The sequence below is a fragment of the Eumetopias jubatus genome, unplaced genomic scaffold, assembly GCF_037043125.1.
Source record: "Eumetopias jubatus isolate StellerSeaLion01/CBP00866 unplaced genomic scaffold, mEumJub1_p1.0 scaffold_5, whole genome shotgun sequence".
NCBI lineage: Eukaryota > Metazoa > Chordata > Mammalia > Carnivora > Otariidae > Eumetopias > Eumetopias jubatus.
Window position 1 is genome coordinate 28,842,402 of NW_028274811.1, and position 15,228 is coordinate 28,857,629.

Here is a 15,228-nt window from a genome sequence, read left to right on the forward strand (position 1 = left end):
AACTCCACTCTCTGTCCTCCTCATGGGTTGGGAAGAGGAGTGCTTTGAAAAGAGGAGCTTTCTAGAAAGGCGAGAAAGGGGTTTGAGGATCCATACTCAGGCTCACCCGGCACAGCCTGCGGGCTCCAGGGAAGTTGGTGTGGTGTCGTCACACAGCCCTGTCGTCCTGGGGCACTGGGAGGGACGGACGGCAGAGACCCAGGGAGGTGCACCGTCCGGATGGGATGCCCCAGGTGCCGCCACGGCGAAGACAGAGCCCGGGGTTGTGGCCTCTGTCGGGCCCAAGATGTCCACACTGCAGCCTCTGAAGGCCCGTTTCCCTTGGCTTCGGTGCCCAACCCAGACAGCGAGCCTTCTGGGACGACCCCGTGATGGGATGGGCTGGGGGGGGGGCACGGCCTCTTCAGCATGCCACGGAGCTCCCAAAGCCGTCTCCCTTCTCAGAGCTCCTTTAATTTCGGCTAGTGCACACCCAGAGCCTACCGTGGATAGTTCAGGGCTGGGAGGTAGGCTGGGCCCAGCCCTGTTTCACAGTTCCTTAAGTGCCCACTCAGGCCCAGCCCTCCTGAGCTCGACCGCAGGACGGGGAGACAGAGGCGGAGTGCGCAGGGCAAGGACGCTTGGGAGAACAAAGGTGAGAGGCAGAGAATGGTGGGGTTGTGGGAGGGGGCTCTCGTCACGAGCACCCCAGCCTTCACACCTGCCCTGTCCTCTCCACTCAACCCCACATGGGAGTTTTAGTGTCCTGCAAGGCTCACTCTCTCAGCCACCATCTCTGATGGTCCCAGTACACCCTGAGGCCCCTTCCCGTGCTGACATTTGCTGTCACGCCGGAAATTTCTATTGGCCTCGGGCTTCCTGTCTCACTGTGTCCCTTCAATTGCTGTTCACCATTGCTTCATGTTTGTATTACTCCCTACCTTCTCAACGCATCAGGTGGCCTGAGGACAGCCTCAGCGGACCTCGTACCAGCCAGAGCTCCATGATTATGGGCCACATATGCAGATCAGTATATCCAGTAATGACGTCACAAGCCGTGTGTCCTTACCTGCCACTGCCAATGGATGGGAACGCGATGGACTTGAGCTTCTTATCGTCGGCCAGGGCCAAGCAGTTCTTCACCGTCTTTTCCAGAAGTTCCTCACACTTGTCTGCACCCCAGACCGGACTGTTACAGTGGATCACAAACTTGGCAGGCAGGCCGTGGCCCGCGCTGACAGCAGCTGGAGGGGATGGGACAGAAACAGTGAGTTCTGTTCCTCTGCGAGGCACACAGCATCAGATGCCCCACACAGACGCCTCCGGGGGGCTGCTCCCCAGCTAGTCTTCTTCGGGGAGACACTGGGCCAAGGGCCACCCTTGGAAAGTTGGCATTAGGATGCATCACCACCAGGAATGTTAGCCAAGAGGACAGTGAGCTCTCTCTGTACCCTCCCAGAGGCAGAGTCTGAACCACCTCACTTGACCGAGTATGTCACAATGTTGGCAGCCTCAAGTTTGCCTTTTGGGGACTCCAAGCCCCATTCCTCCAGTGGACTCAAGTACAGATAATGAGGACATAGCTATAAATCCGCCCCCTGCCCCCCCGGCACAGTTCAGAATAAACCTATCAGGAAAGCAGCTCCGTTTCCTGAACCGCTAAGTAACATGACTGATAATAGTTCCGGTGCCCTTCTCCCTCCCCGATCCCCCTTGGTGTGCACAGAATTAAACTTCTTTCCACGACGCTACTGTTCTCTGGTCCTGAAAGAGCTGCTTTGTCTAACTCTCCATGTCCACCCCACAGCCAGCTTCCGCCCTCAGGCTCTGCCCCTCATCAGATCCAAAGAGCCTGGCCTCCAATGTGCTGCCCCCAGCAAGGGTGACACGTCAGTGCGGGGTCTCCCAGAGCAGGTTCTGCAACCCCTGTCCCCCAAGATGCACGGCAGAGCGGGAGGCTGTGGGTCCATGGGTGTGGTGAGTGCTGCCTGCTCTGCTTCTGCACGAGAGCCCCTGAGGTCTCCACACCACCGCTGTCGTTTGACTGTGTGCTGAGCCTGTCTGCTGAGGGACAACCGTCCTCGGGGGTAGGGCTGTCAAGGTTGTGACGCTAGTGGAGACGGGGAGAGCGTGATTTGTGGGCAGTTTCTCACGGGGCGGTAGCAACAGCTCTGAGCCAAGACACGGCTCTGAGTTTGAGTCTTGGCTCTGCTCCCTGCCTGAAGAACTCTGGGATGAAGTGCTGACCTCTGGCAACGGGAGACTGGGGGGTTTACGCACTGGCCGTGGGAGCAGTCACGGCCAAATGACACAAGGGAAAAGACTGGAAGGAAACATCCTAACAGGGATCATCTTTGGACAGTGGAGCAGGGCTGTGTTTTATACAACCTTTCTGAAGTATTTTAAAACATCTTGTAAAACAGATGCTAATATCAAGAACAAAATGAGTTAATAAAACAGGCAAATGTGTCTTCAGCCATGCTAAATGTAAGGGGTTTGCCTCAGCTGTGGCTCAGGTGTCACCAGCTGATTTGGGTGCATGGTAGCACCAGGACTGCCTCTCGTCACAGCTCCGAGGGTCACCCAAAGGAAGGACCTCTGGGCTGGCACAGAGAGGGGCCAGGAAGGGATTGAGAAGAGGCCAGGAGCCCCTGGGTGGGTAATTAATAATGCAGGGTCCTCCCTTGTTCCATACGGGACTTCGGTGGCAATACCCAGAAGGGCTTGGAAACGCCCTCTACCCTGATGCCATACCCCTCTGACCACCTCATGTTTCAAAATCCAGGCCAGCAGCGGAAGGACGACCTGCCTCTAGCTCTTAGCAATCTTTCTTCCTACATCAGATTCCAAGCCATTTTCTTACCCCTGGTATCAGGAAAGGTGTGACTGGCAAATGAAGAATGTCTACTTCTATTTTTCCCATTAAAAACACGATGGCTGAATGAAAAGGGTTCATTTGCATGTTTCCCCAGCACTTCTGCAGATGGCTTAGTATTACTATCAACAAGCCTCGACTCTTAGCTTTGCCAAACCCGGCTGCTGTAATTCCTTAAAATGAGAGGTCTAGACATCAAACATTCAAAAGCTCTTTTGAGCAATAAAGAAAAAAAGTGGAAGGGCAGTTTGCACAACCCTTAAACTCCCCCTGACAATTTGCATGTGGTTAAGTCCACGTCATAAAGCTGACAGGCTTCCCTGTGGCTCTAGCTCGGACACAGGTGTGCGTGGCCATGCACCTCTCAACTCCCAAGATGCCTCACGACCCGGTTCTCCTGATGCCACACGAGGCACGCCCTTCCCCAGCTCACCTCCAGCGACTTCCAAGGGCCCGTTCTTTTTTCGGAGCTCCAGAACAGCTTCCACAAACTCCTTGCCACCTTTCTTCTCCAGCGTGTTTCCTAGACAAGGACACGGTGAGGTCAGACGGCCACTCTTGCATCTCGGGGCACAGACAGACACTTAGCATGTCAGGTGATTACAGACTTCCAATGATCTGACCAGCTAAATTTCCATACGGCTGCAAAACACGAACTAAGCCTTGGTTAAGTCAATTAAGTGACATTTAGAAAGGATCCAACTGGCCAATTGCCACCGAGCAGTCTTTGCTGTCCCACATTTGGGGGTGACTCGGAGTAATCCGAGATAGGCCAGAGATGTGAGGGACATGGGACACACCTGTTGCTTGCAAGCGTGCCTGACCTGCATGCTTTTCATTGCTGTGAGAAACCAGGTGGTGTTGGCTTTAGAGGCTTAGGCCTCCCCTAGACTTTCTTCTCTGTCTCTGGAGAGAACCCCTGAGTAAGGAGGCTGTAGGGGAAGCACACCATGCTCCCATTAGGGAGCCAGGTCTGCTCTTGGCAGCAGGCCCAGAAGAAGCATCCAAATTTGGCCACCTCTGGACCAGCGTTATTACCATGCTTCGTTCCTATTTTGCAGCTTTGGCGTCATATGTGAATACAAAAAAAAAAAAAAAAGGGGGCCTCAGACAGTATTTCCTTCATCACACTAATGACTCAGAATCACTTTAGGTAAAGGAAGGCAACATCAGAAGCAGAGCTTAAAGGCGAGCTTGTACCGCACGAAAGGAAGGTGACTGCCTGTTCGGGGCCAGATCTTCAAGATTAAATCCAGTGGAGGTAGGCAGCCCCTTTTCTTGAGGTAGGGGTCCTGCTGAGTGGTCAGTTCCTGCCGTGAAAGCCGAGTGCCCACACAAGATGACCAGCCTCCATGTCACGCGCTGCTTACAGGGCCCGCGTGGCACAGCCAACCACGTTCAAAACCAGTGACGTCTTCATCCTCTCAGGTTTGGCCAAAATGGGGTCTCAGTCTTCCTTAAGCTCTGATTCATCAGTTTTGCACATTTTAAAGTACTTTTCCTCACAAGAGGATAAAATACTCCCCTTAAGATTCACCGTTTATCTTGGAAAATCCTAAGCTGCACTTGGCACATTGCGGTGTCAGTCAGGGCGCATCGGAGTGCACCGGCCCAAATTCTCTTTGGATTATTCACGCTTTTGTGACTAGGTCTGTTTATCTTAGAGGAACCTGGCCGACTGGCTCTAGAGGAGCGAACTAACCCCGGGAAGTATCGGGAAGGAAGCACACACAGCCCGGGCACGGTCACCCATCAGCACCAGGGGGAACCGCAGGCACTGACTGGCAGCAAGTCTGGGGTGCATGAATGCACGTGACCAGCAGGCCGTCACCCAGGGGGAGCCCTCAGATGTCTGAGAGAAGGCCCAGCTTTTTGGGGAGAGATTAGCATGGGATGCTTTGGAAGGGAAGCCAACATCCCCCATTAGCCGAGACTCTATACCCTCACGCCTTCGCCTGTGTTGTAAAGCAGTCACGGGCGCTTTAAATGGCACAGCACTCAGGAGGGGAAAATACATCCACTCCAGAGACTTCTAACCACTCTGGCATCTGCTGCACATTCCTGACAAAGGCCAGCATCACAGAGGGTGGCTGAGTGGGCGTGAGGGAGCAGGGTCAGGCCCCATGGCCACCTCCATGCTGCAGGAAGTGCAGACTTGAAGGAGACGACCCGGGGGAGTGAGGCCCAATTACGGGTTCACTCGGGAGATCATGCAACTGAGGAAAATGAACCTTTAAGTCTGAATCTGCTGGGTCCCAAACACTGCTGTCCACCACGCCTGGCCTGGCCTTCCCTGCTGACGGGTTCTCAAGCTCCAGGGAGGGAAACAAGTCTGCTCTACGCGGAGCTATGTTAGGTCTGCATTCTCTATCAGACATGCTCTTTGGGGGCAAACTGAGAAATTTGGAAGGCAAAGTAAAATCAGTACTGTATTAATACTGCCAACTCCTTTCTAAAGCATATGGTATTAAGAAAATGGGCTGATGTAGCATTAAAGGTGTTTCATCTTAGGAAGAGTGTTTACTTTAAAATTTTTACTTGTAATTAAATCTTGCTTTAATTAGAAGTGAAACTTGCAAGTTAAAATACACTCAATGCATTTCCCAAACTTAAAAATTGAACCCTAGGTTGCAGGCAATCACCGCGATCAGGACGGGACCCCTACACACACATATGTATGCACATGTTCATGTAGACACACGTGTACTTTGTAACAAGAAACAGGCCCATTTCAACTGTATTGTCAACACTCATCATGGAAGACTCTTGCTTTTTAGGCTCCACTTCAGGGTTAATCGTAAAGCAATTGGCTTCTTTGCCCCCAAGCGTAAACATGTGTTACTCCCATGAGAACAAGAACATTATTTCATGCTTAGAAAGCAGGCATAAGTATCAGTGTTCAAAACAGCCTAAGCGAAAATTTAGGCTTGGACAAATGTCAGGCTAAGCCTGTGGTCTATTTCACTGTTAGAAAGAACTGTGATGGGAAAGAGTTAATCACGGGGCTAAGCATTCCTGCACTGGCATTCCTTCTTCCAGCAGTCTCGGGGTCTCAGGAATTTCACACCCAGTGGGAGAAATGTCCTAGCTTCCTCTTTTCCCCTCTCACACATCCAAGTGGGAGCTAGCACCAATTGAGACCACGAAGGAATCTGGTTTGTCATTGTTTTTGGAAAATGTAAAAGATAGGTGGGTTCACTACTAGTCTGGACTGGTTCACTGAGAAAAAGCACTGAGGTGAGCTTTGGAAGACCTGGGTTCCAGAACAGTCATTTGGGGTCCTCCTCGGCCAGTAAAGCTGTCTAGACCAGCTGAGGTTCTTTTCCAGCTGTGACAGTGTCTGTGAGTGATGTGACACGTGACCTTGGGCAAGCTCTCGGAGCCAGGTGACGGCGAGGTCACCGAGGCTAATCGTGCCTCCCCTGTACATCTTGGGGGGGGTGGCGGGGGGGCGAGGGCAAGCACATCACAGGGCAAAGGATTAGCACTGTCACGATTCTGAGGAGACCAGTTGTGATCATGGTTCTGGAAGGACTAGGTTGTCACCCCAAAACTCGCTCCTGCCCCATCTCAGAGCCTCCAGCTCTACCTTTTGCCCTGGGAGCTTGCTCATTCCCATTTCATCCCAAGTCCTGGATGGCAGGGTGAACCCAGGCCTTAGTCACTCCTGGCAGAAAGATAAGCCCTTTGCCGATCTGTTTATTTTCCTCCAAATAAGTACTTCCCTCCCATCAAGTTTTCATTTGGTTAAGAAAGGGAGTATCTTTCTCTTAAGCTGCCTGACTTAGGAGCTCTTAAACTCCTCCAAGATCTTGTGAAAGTGGAGTTTATTTTAATTGCCTACAGCCTGATTTCATTTTGGCCAGGACGCCTTAGCGAGTCCCAACTTCCCAGCCAGTGGCCAGTGTGTCTTTTCCATCCACGTCTGAGATCCAAAATGCCCAGGAGAGCAACCAGCCCAAATCGCGGTAGCTAGGGCAGACTTTGCTAGTGACACTAAACAGAGCTGGACAGCCTCAAATGGCTACACTGTTTGTACTTCCAGTGTCTGGGACACTCGGGAAAATCCCGGGAGCCTCAGCCTCCAGGCTGACTTCACTTTTGCCCTTTCTTAGAAAGGGCACTGCGTTAGGAAGTGGTGTTCAAATCTACAGCCAGCGTGCTGCTCTCGGGACAGGCACACCTACTGGTAAAACCCTAGTTGCACATGAGGGTGAGACCAGGCAGGAAGCACCCATCATGGGGCAGGCACAAAACAAGGTGCTTTGCTTATAAGAACGTCCTTCTCATCATGATCACTCTTTCATCGATAGGGAAACCAAGGCACTGAGGAGTTGTCACTTGCCCAGCCCTCATAACTGGTAAACGGCAAGGCTGGGATTCAAGCCCCTGCCACCTAGCTCTAACCCTGTGCCTTCTTGCCAAAACATCCGGACCGGCCCCCTGGTCACGGAAGCCCGGCAGCATATTCTTCAAGCAGGGTACTCCCCGCCATTCATGCAAGTCTGCAGCTGCAGTGCGGGCTCGCAGTCTGACCCTGTGTCTCCCCCACCCCGCCCTCTGCTGGTGAGCGCCACAAGCCAAGTGAACAGAAAGGGGCTCTCTGGGTCTAGGATCGTCTAGGGATCCCACACCAGAATGAGATGACTTTTGTGCAGCTAAAGTCTGAGAAGCCCAGTGTGTTCTCAACATGCCCCTGAGGCTTTAAGGCCATCTTCAGGGAAGCGTGCTTCTGACATTGAAGTGGGGGTGGGGGTCGGGGGAACAGAGACCTGTGCCCTGGCATCCGTGTGTGTCTGGTCCACAGACAGCACCGAAGTGGTCTTGGAAGCCACTCGGCCCACCTGGCTGCATCCCCCTCGCAGCTGAAATCGAGGGTGAACCCAGTCTCCAACAAAGCTGTGCCTCGTGAAGCAAATGCCGAAATGATGTTGCCGAACCAGTTCCCAAACCAGAAGTGTGCCCCACCTGGGAGCTGCGTGATGCACCCTGGCTGACAACTAGCTGTGGTTTCTCGTGTTCACAGCCCAGGGACGGGAGACCTTGGGAAGGTCAGGACAGCTGGAAGTGTGAAATGAATGCAGCCCTGCATTAGCTGTCAAAGGATCAAGCTGTCTGCGGCGGCCGACTGACCATGCACACACACACTCGGCAGCACCCGGCTAGGCATTACCTACTTCACCACCGGTGTAGAAGTCAGTGTTTGTCGGGTGAACGACAGCATCACTGTCGATCGAGGCAATGTCAGCCTGTACAACTTGCAACTATAACAGGTAAACAAATGTATATCAACTGTGTTGGACCGAGACCCACGCACAGGCACATTTACTAATGCCCAATGGCAGGGCTGGCCTACCTGGTCGATTCCAACATATGAGCCCAAGGGGCAATCAGTCCACGAAGTGTGCGCACATGTGGATGGGGGTGAGGCGGAGGAGGAGGAGGAGGAGGAGGAGGAGGAGGAGGAATATCAAATGTGACATGTTTAAATTAAACATTTGAATGACATGTCCAAAAAAAGAGAAACACACACATGAGATCATTTCCAAAGATTAAAAGAAATAACAAAACAACGAATGCCCCATTTCACTTCGCAAAAGCCTACAAAACTGGTACCCCGCTGAGAAGACTACTAAAAACATGGCATCTGTTTAAAAAAAAAAAGTGGACTATCAGGCCAACCACAACGACAAGTTTCTCCATTTTGTCGGCCGAAGCTTTCAGGGCTGCAGTTTTAGTCTTGGGACACGCATCGTTTTGTCTGCGAGGGACATCTCTTGAACACCAAGAAAACAGTATGTGTGCATAGAGAACTGCCTTTATCATCCCCTTCAATGTGCACAAATATTTTTCCAGGTCTGCCATTTATTCGAGTCCATCTTATTTTCATGTATTTTACATATAAAATGTACTTTGGATACGATCCCTGCTTTTTCTAGCTTGTGGCTTTTGTTTTTTTTTTTTTTTTTTACAGAAAATATCTGTACAAAGAAAGTATATGGATGGAAAATGAGTTCGGGCAGGGCATTCTTGAGTCCCTGTTCCCTTGTTTCCAGCCCACAATTATACCTAGTTTGTGAGGGTTGGGCCCAGGCTCTAGAATGAGCATCTCTGCCAGTAAGAGATGCTGCCACCTGACAAAGGTAGCCAAAGGTGGGAATGAAAGGCTTTTAAAACATACCTAGGTCAGCATCAGGCAGGAGGCTGCCCCAGTGGGCATCTGCTCATCTGCTGCCCCTGGCAGGGCTCACAGCTAAGTGGACAGGAGCCTCCACTGAGTCCCTGAGCTGACAGTTCCTCTGTGCAAACATCAAGCCACAGACTGGGACACCTGAGGGGTACCTCTTCGCTTGCCCCGAGCCATGGAGACACCATGGCTCTGGGGCAGAGTTTTCCTCTGTAGGAACTCACTCAGACAGAGATGCTGCCCTTCTGTTTAGTATCATCCTCTAATAATCAAATAATTCATAAAGTTGGCATGCAGCCATATACTGTTTTCGGTTGTAGAAAAAACTGAGTAGGTGGTAAATTTGGGGGAAACCAATTTGCTGGTGGAGTCAAGACAACAATATACGGATGCAGTTTGTCTTTTCCTTTTCAAGTGCGTTCAAGCTTTGTCATTTCTAATTAAGGCTTAAATGGAGAAACTATCATTTTGTAGCAACCTGAGATCTTTCAGTTCTAAAAAAAAACAAACACATTTTTAAAAAATCCCTCCCAAGTAACCAGCAGTCAGTATGATCACTATGGAAGAGAATTTAGATGGCAATCTATTGACAATCAAGGGGAAAGTAGCCAATTGCACTTAATGAAACGTCATCAGACATTTCCATTTGAAATGGCTCGGAGTGAGTAAACATTCAGGGTTTACCCTCCAATGTCCATCTTGGATTTGGGAATTTGGCTTGCCCACCTGAAGTTTGAGAAGATGAGGAGCCTAAATTCTGGGTTCCATAACTTTTCATCTGACAGCTGGCAGTGCCAAACCCCATCCCCAATTACCTAGGTCATCTTTAAGGTCAATGTCAGCATTGGTAGGATTGATTATGGCCTCCACCTCAAAGCCGGCTAAATTACTGATTTCACTGTGAATAAGGTTCAGCTGAAAAGAAAAGCATGAGGTGGGAAATAACAGGACAGCCGGGAAGTCACAGAGAAGTGAGCCTTGGGATACAGATGAAGGGCAGTGGACGCTCCAGGTGCACTGGGCACACAGGGGAATGGGGAGTCGCTGGCTAAAATGAATCCGTCTCAAACAAGATTCGGGTGCTGCTCAGGATGCTGGAAGGAAGCAAGCTAGGCTGAGGGTCCAGGACCTGCTGGGTGAAGCTTGGGGCAAAAGGGAGGCATAAGCCATGTGGACCGGCGGATCCACTCCCCTTTGAAGAAGCGAAGTACAGCTGCTAGCAGGACCCAGAATCAAGAGTACTCACCGCCGGGGTGCGGGCGGTATATGTGACCTCCTCTTTGAGCCCTGGGATGGTACACAAGTCCTAGCTGGTTTGGGAAAGCCCTAGTAGCTCTGCTGTTCTCCTCCAAGGGGCCATGGGTCTTTAAGGCTGTTCCCCTCACCCTGACTCCTGGCCGGCTGGCTCCGCTGCCCTGCCCAGAGGGGGCCAAGAGGAGGTAGTCTGTTGCTTAGAGACATCTAATTTTGCATGCCTATTAGTCATGTGATGCTGAAGTTCTGGTGAGAGCCAGGGAGAGAAAGAGCAGTTCTCGAGCACGACGGTGTCTCCTCAAGTGTTACACTTTGTTGGGGCCCCACTGGGTCTAGGATTTCCCCCAGTTTCATGAGCATGAAACCAACTGGCTCTTTCTGAAGAGCCACTGAATGTGCTCCCTCCTCACAGTTATCCCATTGCTATGGCAACCCTCTGGCTGAGAGGAGCCCTGAATTCTAGATTCAGCTGTCAGAGGGGTAAGAAGAATTAGCTGGCCCAGTACTACTGTCCCGGGTCCTACCCTTGTTCCCTTCCTGTTCTTAGGTACAAATACCTGCACCAAAGTGCTCGCGCGCGTGCTCGCTCTCTCTCTCTCTCTCTCTCAGTTAAGATGCTTATCCTTCAGTGACATGAATTCCTAACAGCTGCAGCAAAGAGCAATGCCCAAGCAGACCCCAGAGGAGCTGGCGCCCAGGATGAACTGCGATGGAGGCTGGAAGAGTTGCCTGCAGCCGCAGGACCCAGCAGGGCAGGAGCCTTTGTCCAGGCGCGCACTCGGACGAGAGGGCCGTGTGCAGACCCTTGGCAGGGAGGCCCTTGGCAACTTGGCTCCAAGGCACTGAATTTCTGGGGCCAAATGTTTCGTTGAAAACAAAACCAAACAGAAAACCTGACACTCTATAAGCACCAGAAATATAAACCCACATTTCTCATTCCCAGAAGCACTCAGCAGATTCTCAAAAAAATGAACCCGCTTAAACCAAAACTCATCCTCTGTGAGAAAGCACTTGGGGAAATGAATCTGGTCATACGCTGGGCTGGGGAAAGACTTAGCCAGGCCCTGCCACAGGGCAGTGGGCTCCATTTCTAGTTAGAGCTGGAAGGTGGGAGAGGAAGAAGTTTTCTCCACGGGGACTTCCTGGGGTCTGGTTCCCAGCACTGCAGGATGGTTTAGGGGCCACCAACATCCCTGAAGCTGGAGGAAGCCCACTGAGGGGGAGACCTCACACAGTGGAGCTATTGGCACTGCAGGCTCTGGGGCAGGGACAGGGGCAGAGAACAGCATCAGGCGGAGGGCGCTAAGTGCTGCATTCCGGGAGAAGGGGTGTGGTTGCGCGCAGACTGAAGGGGGAGGGGGCGCTCCAGGAAGGCAAGTGAATGGTCAGGATTCAGGACAAGGTAAAGGGTTTGATTATGATATCATGTAAGTATTGCATCTTTGCATCTAACTTTAAGCAAATGCTGTTTATAAAAACTCAAATTAAGCTAATACTCCCTGCCTCCCCACCCCAAAAACAACCCCAAAACCCTACACTGTGAAGTAGCAGGAGGTTGTTGAGGGAAGAAGGGAAAGGAAAAAAAAGGGAAAGCAACACTTGACTTGGTGTGGTATGGATGAGTGTATTTTTAAGGGATCTATGAGTTTCCTTTCTTGTTTGTTTAAAAATATACATGTTCAAATCCCTAAAATTCACACGTATTTTTTTTCCCAACAGTATAGATGCTTCTGAACTTATATTTGCAAGTACCTCATTGGAAAACCCGCTATTTCCATGGGCTTTGATTCAGCTAGCTGAGAAGACCCCAGAAGACAGTCTCTGACTCTGCCTGGGGAATGGGATCTCTGGAGAAACTGCAGGGTGGGGTGGGGGCGGGCAGCGGGGAGTTTCATGGCTTTGCTGAAGTGAGGGAGTGGTTGCAAACAGAACAAGTTCCTTGGAGAATTCCCAGTTCCCTCTGGACTCCTCACCTTCCTGACAAGAGGTGCCCCACTCTTGGAAGCCCAGAACACTGCACCTCGGGGGGCCACTACCATCAGCCAGGAGAACTCCTGACTAACCGAGTACTGTCTCATTCGCCCCCCACATCTGACTCTTGCTTTTCCGCCTATGTTCACTGTGCACCAGGCTCAGCACAAGTCCTCAGGCTGAGGGTCTGAGCCGCAGAACAATTTTGCTGCGGTTAAATACATCGAAATATTTTTTTAAAAACCACCTCTGGACTATAAAGCATGTTTGGGGTGGGGGGATTACTATGTGTGTATGTCCAGGAGAGGAATGGGTTGGGAAGGCAGAGGACAAACTGCTGCAGGCACTTTGGAGAGACACATGGGTAACCAGCTTGGCTTGGGCAGGCAGGCCAGTGGACAGAAGCCAACAGTGAAATGGTCAAGAACAAAGGCCATAGCTCCCCCTGGACAGGAGAAGAAACCCTGTGAGCATGACATACAAATAGGCCATGTGTGCAGAGGTCTGACAAGGATCCTGCAGTCCCGTGGCTACACACAAATCGACCTGGTAGGACCAGGAAAGACGGCCAGTCCTAGGAAGTCCCAGCCGCTCCTCCCCCAGGGACCACGTGGCTGTCTGCAGCGCAACACAGAGCAGGGCGGCCGGGGAGCAAGATTTCCGGGCTCTGTGCATAGTCTCTCTGATTCTCTGGGAGGCTGGGGGTGGGGGTGTCACTGATGATTTCAGAATTTGAAAAAGGTCACTACTCCTTTGTCTTATCATTGGAAATGACGGAAAACTAAGTTTTAAATCCCAGTACGGGGAATTTAAAATATCTGAAGATTGCTGGCCACTGTTGAGAGTGACCAAGGGGGACTGCCAATTACAGAGCAGAAGGGGGTCCTACGTGGCTATGGAACTGGAAGAAGGGGACTTAGCCAAGTGTCCTGTAAGACCCTTCCACTTCTGGGCCCTGATTAATCTCAGCTACAGCCAGTATCTCCGTCTTTTATGCCCCACATCTTCCCTCTAGTGGTTAGGTCCATGTCAGTCCTTGTTCTCTACTCATGAGTGAACTCATTACTAGAAGCTCCTGGAAGGCGGAGCGTGGGCTGTCTCTCAGCCCTGAGCGCCACACGATGCCTGAGATGGTGCTCAGGCTGCTATAGGCACACAAACAGAGCTGGACTTGAATGTCAAACATCCCAACAACTCTGAGGTGAAATGAACATCTCCCTTCTCTTAAAGTAGGGCTAACGGAAATGCCAGAGCTCAGGACCTGGGCCCTTGGCCTGGCTTAGACCTGAGGTGGCTCAGGGAAAACCTGGCCTCCTGGAAGGAAGGCTGGCTCCCACCACTCCTGGCAGGTCAGGAGGCACCTTGCCAGTGACAGGGAAGAAGCCGTGGCTTGGAACTACTAGACGGACTATGTATGGGCTATGCCTTGACATGACCTACCTGGCTACAGGAATCCGATTTTTTTTATATATTGTTAAAAACTCAATTTTAGGAAATGAAAGTATTTGATAAACAGTAGCTGAGTGACATGTTGGATCTAGCCTGTAATTGTCCAATTTTGGTGTCTCTCATGCCCTCATGATGGACAAGGAAGGGAGAAGACTGACCAGCTGTATTTCCTTGTGCTAGGCCTATAAAATGTCACTCTCTTCCTGTCCCCAAAGTCCACTTAAACCAAGGTAGATAGAAAGGGTGAGGTGTTCCATAAAACCGTTTGTAGCCCCTGATGGCGAACCATGTTTTCTCTGCAGCCCAGGCCTGCCCAGCCTCTGGGATGAAGGGGCTTCCTTTATCTGTGCCCTGCTGCCTACCCTGCACACATCCCCAGCTTCAATTCTCCCAAAGGCCTCAGGTCTGATGGTGGCATGTGGTGGGTCTCTGGCTTAGAACGTGTCACACAAAGACAAGGACACAGGTGGGCACTGCTGGAGGCCCAGGAGTGAGCCAGCACTGTTCATGCGTCTCAGACACCAATCGTCAGCTGTAGGGTAGAAAGAGGGCATCGACCCTTCCCTCCTCACTGCCGCTTTAATTGCTCCCTCTCTCCTGACAGTGCTCTAGCCCCTGGGAGTCAGGTGTGTGTGTCTGTGAGGGAGAAAACCCACGGTACGCCACCCCTGCCTTCCGCGGCTTACAAGCTGCGGCTCGGATCCTGACAGTCTGGGGGGCGTGGGGACTCACTCACAGCCTTCTCATGCTGCCTTCCCTGCTCCTCCAAATAATACTGACCCTACCCAGAAAGCCTGAAATCATTTACTGCCACTGACCCAGACTTACAGAAGTACACATTGGAAGACCCAGGTTTTTAAATCTCTGAGAGGAAGCTGCGAATCTCTGTTGAACCACAAAGCAAAAACATTTGGTGGATTCAGATTCACAGCACTGTCTGCTTTTCGAAAACAATTCAACAACAATGTGTGTGAACACTGGGTAAAAGAGTCATGAGGATGATTATTACTCCTGAGACTTGATCATCAACAATAATGAAATCCCAGACTCCTCAGCCCTGGGCCGGCTTCTCTTGCGAGTAGCTTAGCAACCAGGCCTGGCAGGGCTGTGCAGGGCACCGTATCACCTTTCTCCACCGTCAGCTTGCTTGCAAGATTCAAGCATCGGTTTCACGGTCACAGAGGGGAAAACCAGATTCAGAGAATACCGGGTACTATCCAGTCTTCCTTTTCAGGTACCCTTTTTAGGACATTTCCAAAAATCTAAGTCAAAACTATTGTCTGTAAGAATGACATTTTAAAATGCGCTTTGCGGGGAAAAGTCACGTCAGTGTTAGGACTCTTGCCCTTTTTGCATTATATGCCATGACTTTCACCCCACGGTAATAGCCCATCAAGGGCCAGAAAGTACTGCTGGCAAGTAATGCTCCCAAAGAGCAACACTTGCTGCACGTCACCCCTCAGGGCCCCAGGGATCCAGGAAGGGCTGCTGACACACTGCTTTCTGACGCTGG

General features: G+C 51.3%; 1 protein-coding gene across 6 annotated transcripts in view; it reads right to left on the reverse strand.

Annotated features, from left to right (window-relative positions):
- MACROH2A1 (macroH2A.1 histone) overlaps nucleotides 1-15,228 on the reverse strand; it is an 85,346-nt gene that overhangs the window by 8,180 nt on the left and 61,938 nt on the right. For 4 of the 6 annotated variants that reach the window (XM_028103688.2, XM_028103691.2, XM_028103690.2 and 1 more), the window contains exons 6-8: nucleotides 9,857-9,956; nucleotides 3,288-3,377; nucleotides 1,049-1,223 (exon numbers count right to left, since the gene is read on the reverse strand). In XM_028103688.2, coding sequence (XP_027959489.1) covers nucleotides 1,049-1,223; nucleotides 3,288-3,377; nucleotides 9,857-9,956 — 365 coding nt within the window. Of the gene's footprint in view, nucleotides 1-1,048; nucleotides 1,224-3,287; nucleotides 3,378-8,027; nucleotides 8,119-9,856; nucleotides 9,957-15,228 lie in introns of all 6 variants that reach the window. The other 2 variants (XM_028103692.2, XM_028103693.2) reach the window with 1 other exon arrangement.